Source organism: Typopeltis vanoorti, chromosome 9 (assembly GCF_054136105.1).
Source record: "Typopeltis vanoorti isolate ZY-2024b chromosome 9, IOZ_Tvanoo_1.0, whole genome shotgun sequence".
NCBI lineage: Eukaryota > Metazoa > Arthropoda > Arachnida > Uropygi > Thelyphonidae > Typopeltis > Typopeltis vanoorti.
The window spans coordinates 37,935,709-37,946,373 of record NC_143557.1 but is presented as its reverse complement, the minus strand read 5'-3'; the positions used below and the strand labels follow the sequence as shown (position 1 = coordinate 37,946,373).

The 10,665-nt window shown below is 36.4% G+C and overlaps 1 protein-coding gene across 1 annotated transcript in view; it reads right to left on the bottom strand.

Annotated features, from left to right (window-relative positions):
* Positions 1 to 822: 822 nt before the first annotated feature.
* Positions 823 to 10,665, bottom strand: part of LOC150102980 (uncharacterized) — a 166,714-nt gene continuing 156,871 nt past the window's right edge. Inside the window, exon 11 of the mRNA XM_090398061.1 lies at positions 823 to 2,273. Coding sequence (XP_090254187.1) covers positions 1,017 to 2,273 — 1,257 coding nt within the window. The 3' untranslated portion in view covers positions 823 to 1,016. The remainder of the gene's footprint in view (positions 2,274 to 10,665) is intronic.

The following is a 10,665-nucleotide window of genomic DNA, read 5'->3' as shown; positions in this document are numbered from 1 at the left end:
TTGAACTGTCCACTCAGTCTCCAAAATCTAGATAGGGTGTTAAAAGGCCTCGCCTACTCTCTATAAGGGGATAAAAGGCGTTAGCTTATTATTATTATCTGTGACGTTTGTATTCATACCGCTAAGACACCTGAAGACAGCCATTTTAGTTCGAATCCAGTAGCCGACTAGAGGAAGTTTTAATCCTTTCTTTGACTGGTTTCCAAATTAGTTGACTTCTCAGCAGCAAGGGGATTTTTCTCCTGTAAGCAAATTGACTGTAGAATCCATATTTCAGACAATTATATACCGAATTAAGGTGAAGGACAACGAGATGGCAAAAATTGCCTTCTTTATGGATGCCGTTTGTAATTAGTAATAGTCTTGAGCCAGCTATCTCTGGCTACATGTGGCGATCGAATCGTCCCGCTCAGCCCTCAAAAGTTAGATAGGGTAAAACGGCTTTACCCTATAGGTAATAGAAGGTATTATCAGATTTATTCAAAGTCAATCTAGTAACTCCTTTTATTCCCCAAAGGGAGAAGACGAATTTATTATTATTATGTTATAGTAATTATAGTATATAATTATAGTATATAATCCTTCTTCGGTATACTAGACTGAGTTAAGTTTTATCTCTGCTTTCTCCTTCTCTCCTTTAGTGACATCCATTCAAGATCTGACTTTTATATGCATTATTATAGAATACTTTGATTTGATTCCATAACATTATACACTAGGAAAGTTAGCCACTAAATGTCACTGTCTTCTTCTTCCCCCCTCTAATGTTTGTGTTTTTTATTAGTTAACCATAACGCTATTATTTTCAAAGACAAACACAGATTATACATTTCTTGATAATTCTTAAATTTATTGAAAAGAATAAATCTTTTAAGCAATACAATATTCCATAAATTTGGCTACTTTCAATACTAATAGATCAAATAACATGATTCTCAGCATTACACATTAAATAAAACATATTTTTAATAAAATTTCATCCTCATTTCTTGTGTTAGAAATAAGATTTTTTTTCTTTAAGTGAAAGGAAATGTCATTGAGTTAAATGGTGATGCAGCAGGATCAAGAGTTTTGAACATCTTCTTTAAATTAAAATGTTTAAATTCTTTATTAATATTTGCTTGGGATGTGTTGGTCAAAAGTGTTTTAATTTTGCTTTCTGCATCAGAAGTGTGATAGCCATGTATCTCTTTTCCTGGAATGCGATGTACCCAAGACCTGCGCTTCTTTGATATTTTATTCTCATACCCAGAAGTACATGACTGATTAGGTACGTCACATAGCGACAAGGGAGATATATAATTCATAGCAGCTGCCCGAACCTGAATAGACGTTGCACTTTCTTTTCTATTTTCTTTGGAGAATTTCGTGCTCGTGTCAGTTTCATCATATAATACTTCTGCTGGAGATCTCTCACTTTTAATAGGTTCTTTATCAGTTTCTACTACAATGAGATTTTTTGATCGCCGCTTTTGTATCTGCCCGAATCTCTGATGCTTCAGACAGTGTACAGAATTCCATAAATCGTTTGATGAAGGAACTGGAAGGGTGGAAAATGCATCATCATGAGCTGCAGTAGCTGTTGATTTGGAGTGAAATTTTAGCAGTGAGTCAGAAATTTTGAAATCTGACGGTATTGCTTTTCCAGAATGATTATTAATAGGGATAACAAAGTCAGTATCGCGATATGTTCTCGAACATGCCACATCCAGGAATGGCTTTGCAGTTTCCACAATATTAAAATTAGTTGCAGTTGTGCTCACTGAACCATATGTTGATGTTTTCTGATTTACGGTAACAGGCACCTGCTGCCGTTTCTGGATACGAGGATCTTTCAAAACACCAACTATGTGATTGAATCGGGGCTGAGTTTGATTGACAACCTCCAAGGGAATTACAATGGGTGGCATTCTCTTTGAGTCTGTTGTTGCAGGTTCACATGTAGAAAATCTGTATTTAGAGGAGCAGTTGTATTTAGCCTCATGTTGAAAATGCAAAGCAGGCTCGATGTGCTCACAGTTATCAGTTCTCATTTTTCTAGACAGTGATGAAGACACTATTTCTGAAGCTGGTCTGCTATATGAAGCCACCTGACAAGTTTGTATTACACTACTGCAGTTGGCAGGATGGCTTGATTTACTGGTTAAAGGTGCATGATCCACAGCTTGGTTTCTTTTGCATTCAAACGTATTAATAAGCTGCATAACTTCCTTAAGGAATTCCACGGGCTTTTCTATTTTGAGAAGAGAAGATATTTGATCGTCATCGAAATTCTGAAAAAGGGTAGAGATTCATGTTAGTATTTTATAGACATTTAAAATGAATGAATATTTTACCTGTAGATTCACATCAATACAGTGTAATACCTTGAAGACCTCAACTGCTAAAGATGTAGGAACATTAAAATAGGACAGACAACAAACAAATGAATGATAGGAAATAGCCGAGCACGAAAGGCATTGCAGGGTTCATCACAACACTTAGCTGCATGCCATATTACACTATACAGGGACTGATGCAAAGATGCATGGTGATAAAAAATTAACAGGGTGAACCTGTCTTATTCTCTGATCTAAGAAATTATCCCTTCAGGCAGGTGTACAGCTATTCCCAGAATGTATCAAAGTAAGCAGTCTTCTCCTGGGATGGTCAGTACAGTAACGAGGGTATGAAGCGCCTGTGGCAAGTTTCTAACTTGCGCCCCCCTAACCCAAAAATGACAAAAAGTTTAAAAATTTAAATGTAACATGTCAATTTTTACTAAATGCAATATGTTAAATACTTACTACTGACCCCATCAAAATGAGTTGCAGTGTGTTGCGGAATCTGTATGTTTAAAGCGCCGTATTGCCGAAATTTAAAAATACAATATAAAATAGCGGACTTTTATATATATTTATTTATTTTTATTTTTTAAATTTTTACGTTTTGTGCCCGTGGCGGGGGCCTCTTTCGCCACGCCCTCGTTACGGCACTGGGGATAGTATTCAGCTTCTTTAACTGAATTACTGACTTCAGTTTCCATTCCTTTCAAAGGATCTTACATAATTAAAAAATGTCAGAAAGAAAATCGACTGAAGCTATTTTATTTCTGCCATTTCATCAGATTTAATGGAACGAAATGTGCGGACATCTGCATTTTCTATTCCTTTGATAAACTCAGCAATCAGATATACCCAATTCAAAAGAATGTGAAGGTATCAGACTGTTCTTGAAATTCAACGACTAGCAATCCCCAGCAATTTATGGACTTAATACAGTGGAATTATTACGTTAATTGCTTCAACCGTATGCCGAAATAACAACAACAACTGTATGGATTGTCGATATAAGCGTGAAACATCCTTAAAGTCTTCTCAGCTACCAAGATTTCATTCCATTCGAGAAATATTTCATAATTTCCCTAGAAATTATGAAATATTTCTTGAAGCCCAGAGAACTGTTTCTGAATTTTGTCTCATCAAAATTCAGAGACAGTTTAATTTTGCACAATTTTATTTTCTAAAGACGATATTTGATAAGTGAGATCACTACCATAAGACTAAAGAAGAAAGCGATATAACACTCATGAGTGATGGCACGTACACAGTAACAAGCGAGTAATACAACGATGACACATACTTCTATGCACTGGTGAATTACGTCAACAGTAGGAGAACATATTTAATGAGAATCCCTTCCAAGAAAGGGTGTAAAAACATTTAAACTTTAGGGTCGTTCACATTTCTCGAGGTATATTATATCGTGGATGAAAAAGAAATTCGATAATCTAAGCGGTTTGTCCTAGAACAAAATAAGGTATTATTTTCAAGCCATTTCTCACTTCGAATGATTTCACATCGGATGGAGAAAATCATGTGTGAAAGTTTTGAGTTGTAGTACATCTCAAGACAAACAAACAAAATACAGTTGAGTGATGAGATTCGAACCTATTTTAGTCTGAATAGACAGTCTGAAATTTTAGCCTGAAAATGAATGAATATTTGCAACTACCAATATTCGAATGTGGAACCTCTATGTGTGTGGGAGGGGGGTATGATAATCATGCTTTTGGATGACACCACTTGGTTTTTAGTTTTCAACAGTGGCAAAAAAAGAAAGAAAAAAACGTATGTTTTACTGTCAGTGTTCTGAGAGATTGCGTCTCAAGACATGAGATTTTATTTTACAAAGTCTTAACGTTTTAAAGTAAAGGTTTAATTACGTTGCTGCATGATTTCTGATACCAGATAATATGATCCATAGTTAAACATGATCAATTGAATGACAAATTATGAAGCATTGTTTGTATATTTCAAGAACTTTTGCGAGAACGAGACTTGGATGTACACATCATTAACTAGCACTGCAGCTAGCAACAGCCGCGTGAATGAACAGTAACTCCCCGCCCATTCACGGTGATCTATATTTTCTTCTATTTTTTGATTAAAATGATTAAGTAAATCAACTGTAAATATAAAAATTTCCTCATGGTACACCCTGTCTAGATGGTGTCCTAGGAAGAATCTGATTTAAATAACAGACAAAATTATTTAACTACTTCAAAATCGGCTAAAATATAGCCGACTACCACTACTATTTCTACAACTATTACTAATAATAGCAGGTATGGAAATGATCTGACACAGTCTAGCCGTCCTGACAGAAACCCATCATGCCCATAACCTCTTCAGTCTCTAACACACCACTCTGGTATTCTTTTCGTTCTAAACAGTACTTCTCTTCTACTTAATTGTTAACACATTACAAATCTGAAATCTACCAGACCTTAGATTATCGTTATATATTGAGTGGAGCATCTAAGATTTCCCTCCCTTAAAATGGATGACAGTATTTAGGAGAGAGATCGCTTAATAGGTGATCTCTCCCTTTTCCCGTTGCTTTCCTAGACGCTCTGTTGTCGCATTATGTATTTTCTGTAACTATTTTCATGGACGCTTCTCCACTGAATTGGCTGACTTACTTATAATCATGTGCGAACACGAGCAGCTGCTGGTCAATACCTATATATACAGTTCAGCTCCAAACTTATCCAACCAATTTCTCATCCTTCTCCATATCTCTGCTCTCGAAACATTCTTTTGTTACTGTTTTCCACAATGATTACAACCCTCACTTTTTCAAAGAAAACATCAACAAATGTTTAACTACTCTGCCCATACACTGCCACATTGGATGAAGAATTAGAGGTACATGAGAGTTTGAAGAGCTGTTGCATAATGTGGATAAGAATTTGGCAATCGGGACAGATGGGATATCAGCACATATGCTAAAGGAATAACTGGCTTGCCTTTGAAATGCTTGTATAACTTGAGTCTTAGCTCAGCTCAGCTCAAGCAAGATCCCACAGGAATAGAAAGAATGTATAATAGTTCCAATGTGCACATTTCGTACGAAAAACGATTTGTCGAACTACCAACCTATCAGTATATTTGGAGTGGTGGATAATTTCAGGATCTGAATAAGTTGAAACAGAGAGCAAATGACAATGGCTGTGTACTAAATGTTAGTAATGTTAAATGTTAAATGTTAGTTGTGCACCTTGGCATGATGAGATTTCCAATGGTATATTATGCTTTCAGAAACTGATGAAGTTACGGATCTCAGATTTATGCTGGATAGGAAATTGAAGTTCAAACGTAACGTAGCAAAGAGAACGCAATGTGCGGAGAAGATTCTTATAAGTTAAATTTATGAGCGGTGAAGAAAGATGTAAGACCTAGATTTTTCTCTCACAGAGCAGAGAGTGAGTGAACAGTTTGCCTGCTGAAGTAACGAATGCATCTAGTGTGATGATGAGATTAAAGAGAAGAATGACAGATGGTATGGGTGATGTATGGCTTCCTTCAATGAGCAGTTCTGGACTCCCTTGGGGTAACTGGTAATAATAATAATAATAAATCAGCTAACGCCTATTTGTTCCATATAGGGAGTAGATGGGGCTGTTTACCCAATCATAAGTTAACGTTGTGAAAGATAATAATAATAATAATAATAATAAATCAAAATCAGAATAAATCAGCTTACGCCTTTTATTCCCTTATAGGGAGTAGGCAAGTCCTTTATACCCTATCTAGCTTTTGGAGACAGAGTGGGCAGTTCAATCTCCACCGGTAGCCAATCAGAGACAGTTGGCCCATGTCTATCACTAATTATAGCAGCCACCGATGAAGAGGCTGGCTAACAAGTGGTGCCATCTCTTGGTATCTAACCCTAACAAGATATGTTATTGTCTGAAATAATGTGGGTACTACGGTCAATTTTCTTGAGTTCACGGGATAAAAAAACCCGAGTTTCCTGGAGGAAAAACCTGCTTTCCCGTGCGAGATCGACTAACTCCGGAATCGGTCGAAGAAAGGCTTAGAAAAAGTTCCTCCAGTTGGCGACTAGAGTTGAACTTAAGTCTGACTTCGAGCGACCATGCGCAGAGGACGCCAGCGCCACTTCCATTGAGCTATACTGGCCCATAATCTATTTTTGGAGGGGCACACTTGAGGTCTGGGTAACTTAACTGGCACCATTTTCCAGACTTACATAGAACTTGTGTATAAAGAAACACGATGGACAAGACTATTTATAAAAGTTGCATCACACCTAAAATACATTTATAAGTATTGTATTCCAAAGATATACATGCTACATCTTCATCACAAAATACCATAATATTCTAAATGCTCTAAATAAAATTATAAATTATAAAATAAACAATAAATATATCTGCTAAAACCTTTTAATTTCCTAAGAGAGTAGGTGGATCTTCTCAAGCACAACGTTTTTTGGACACTAGTGGGTAATCAGTTTTCATCTTTCAAACATTTACTAACAGTGAGCCGGAACTACTAATAAATCAAAGTTTTCAGGAGGGTGCAGATAGAAGTGAACAGCAGACAGCTGCCGCCACCTCATAGCCATTAAATCTTGATACTCGTATTATTATCAGTAACAGTGCGAGTTCCATGGCCAATTTGCTTAAGATGCAAGGATACAAGGTTAAATGCCTGAATTAGTGAGACAGAAACTCTATTGCCCTTGCCAGAGATAGACTAACTCGAGAAACTGGCGAAGAAAAGCTGAGAAAAATGCTCTAGAAAGTTTTCACTCGGTTATCACTTAAATTAAACTTAGCAAGAAATTATATTCTTGTTTCATTCTTTATCCAAGTGTAATAAGCAAACAAAGCTTGCGCGTGAAGTATCTTTACGAATAAGCTAGTTTTATGTAGAGGCATTGCCTTATTGTTTTGGATCTTGATTTCCATTGATGAGAACTTAGCGAAGATTGAAATTGAATCTGGGTAGTGATTCTATCTTAATGGATAGCATTATGCACGTCTGAGTGTGCTTTGAAATATTGGCTACGAGAAGGCAATTGATGAAGCTATATAGAAGTAGCCTCTAGATCTTCGCACACAAACTTTGCTCTTTTTTGTGTTGGTCCCATTCACGAATGGTTTATTTATAAACCTATAGTAAATTCGAACTGTGGGTGGACTAATGATTTCTTTACATTTTTATTAATTTTATATATATTAATTGTATTTTTCACTTATTTTTACAAAGTTCCAGAAACCCTGGTTAAGAGAATAATGAAAGTTTTCAACCACTTGAGGCTTCCAGTAAGAGGGAAGGTGGTCTCACACGGAGCGACGAAAGTCATCTTCGACCTAAAGACAATCACAAACATGCACGGCCACACGCACAACCTGTTGGTTGGAGTGTGGATACGCTGACCACTCGGCCAACCAAGCAGACTTACACTCGAATAAAGGATTCATCAAGAATATAATTTCTTAGCAAGTTTAATTTAAATCATAACCAAGTGATAAAGCTCTCTACAGTTATCTCTGATCGAGAATATTTTAATAATAATGTGCAAACTTTTTTTTATTACTTGTACAATATATTGGAAAAAGATAACTTCTGAATTTATTTAACCTTGCAATCCATCTGGGTCTGGCTCCCACTGATGGCAATTAGTAATGTTCATCTTTAGAGTAGAGAAGTTCTGCTAGATAGCAGTTTTTGCCTCTCATTGAGTGGATTCACCGCTGAGTTTCCTGTCCTGGAGTCACCCAGGTTGGGAGTGATGAGTTTGGTGGTGATCCTTTGGGTAGCTCAGTGAGGACGGTTCTGCTCGGTGGTAGGGTGACTCTGTCACTGAGTGCAACCACCACTGAGTAATGAGTTAAATGATCCTTCGGATCACTCATTGATTGGATGGTTTTAGAGTTCATCCGATTTTCTGGAGAAAGCCCACACTTGAATAGTAATAATATTCGTCTTTGGGTTGGCTTGCTTCCTGGAAGAAGAGAGGATCTCTTCGGTGGCGGGTTTCTGCCTGTCACTGAATGATGGCACTGGTGAGTTTCCTGTCCTGGAGTTATTCTGGTCAAGAGCGAAGAGTTTGTGATCATTTAGGGTTACTCGGTGAGATTTAGAGTAATCTTGTATATCACCCAGTTTTTGGAGAGGTTTTCCTTCAATAAATGTCGAAATGCGAAAGTTCTCTACATCTCATTTCGTTGTAATAGTGCCTATTACAACGGATATACAGGTCGGAGAAGATTAAAGAAGAGTCACCGATCTTCTAATTCAATCCAAAAAAGAGGGCGCTTTCAAACATCCATATTTGGTAAAACCATACGTAGTGTGAGACAATATCAGTCAGAAATTAGCCCAAAATTTTCAGAACAGCAGGAACACTTTCACTGTCGAATGCAAATGGAACATTAGCTAAAATTAATAACAGTGAAGCTAGCATGACAAGTGAACAGATAAAAGATGAAATCAAACCAATGAAACTGTTATACAAGGAGAAATCAAAGAAGAGGAAATAAAAAGCAAGTAAGACATCCGAATGAACTTAATATCCGGAAAAGATTTTCAAAAAGAAACCATATTCCATATTTTTTCAGTACGATTAGCATCTATATGAAAAGAAAATAACTAGCTTTTCCAAGTCAAGAACAGTAGCCGTGACACTGAAATAATGACAAGCAATTATTTTAAACACCTCATCCGGTTCATCCAATAATCTAGAAGTTAAGCCTCAAGTATGAGATATCACCTCTCTTCTGCATTGCCTTATTATCAGGATTCTGAAGGCTAGTTAAACAACCTGTATTGAAACTAATGTTACACTATAATATCAGGTTTTGTTTTTCCAAGAAATGTACTTCTGCAGATATAAAAACTTGAACAGATAGATACCTACTTCTTTCTTATTGAAGAGTAGGGATTCTTATTTTTATTCCTCCCCCATCTCCTTGGGTCATTCTGTAATATCTAAAGGGATGAAGAAGGGCAAATTTTGACAACACACTGAAAATACCATGGATGTGAAATAAGGTTTATAAATGTTTATGCTGCATCTAATGGAACAGTTAAACAGCTGCAATTCCAAAAACAACTGCATATGTATACGGTAACTACTATATCAAAGCAGCTATTGATTGGAATTGCGTCGAAAACCCTATATTAGATAACATAGAAATACACTCCAGAAGTGAAAAAGTAAGATTTTCACAGTTAAAAACATGTCTCGACAAGCTCAACTAGCAGACATCTAGAGGATTCGCATTCCTAATCTCCAGGTCTACACTTACATGAATGAAGTTATTGGTTCCTGTATTGATCGAATTTATACCTTTTCTTCCATTAAATAGGATAATTCAGATAAAACATCTTGACATCAACATGTCTGATCATAATCCAGTCCTACATAAATTCTACTGCATGGAACAAGCAGAATTCAGTTCCTTGAAGACGTTTACCAAATTTCCCATTGATCTTTTCAAACAAACTCCAGACCCTATGTTTAAAATGGAATAATGTTACCTGAAACCAGGATATGTGATTAAAATTCAAATAAGCAGTAAAACAGAATATGATTGAATGGGTAAAGAAACATGCTTTTATCAAAAGTGAAAAATGAGATCCCCGAATAAAGAGATATGAGTCATAGCAAACCAACGCAATGGTATAGATGCGGCAACATCGTTAAAAACATTAACATAAAGTTAGAGGTTTTACTGGAAAGGCAGAAACAAGTGGAAGAAAGAAGTTTTATTTTTATTCTTATTTTAAGAATCCAGCAGCACTTAGCAGATAGCTCTTTAACTGCATTCCTCAATAAACAGTTCACTAAATTCTACGAAGAAAGGATTATCACCCAAATCTACATGGATCGTGAAGACATGTCCACCACACAAGACATCCCCGACTCCTTTCAAAAATTATATAAAAATCTGTTTGAAGACAATAGTACTATGGGAAACTGTAACTCTTGGAACATTAATGCCCTTCCTGTTCTCATGGGCTCGACAGACCTATTACAGCGCTGAAATTACCACAGCCGATGAAAAATGCCAGGCAAGAAAATCACTGCACCTGTCTAGGGATAGAACTTTACAGCAAAGCCTGAGATTTTATTCTTCCCATTCCGGTTATACTATTTAATTACTTTTCTATCTACATGTTGCATACCAAGTGAATTTGTAGCAAGCCAAACTGTCCTCATTCCAAAATCTAATAAAGAACATACCTCTAATCAAGAGCTGGAGGTCTATTTCTCTATCTAATATTGATTACAAGATCTTTTTCCGCATTATCAATAACAGGCTCAAAGTAGGAATGAGACACAATCAAAAGCACAAAGGGTATGGAG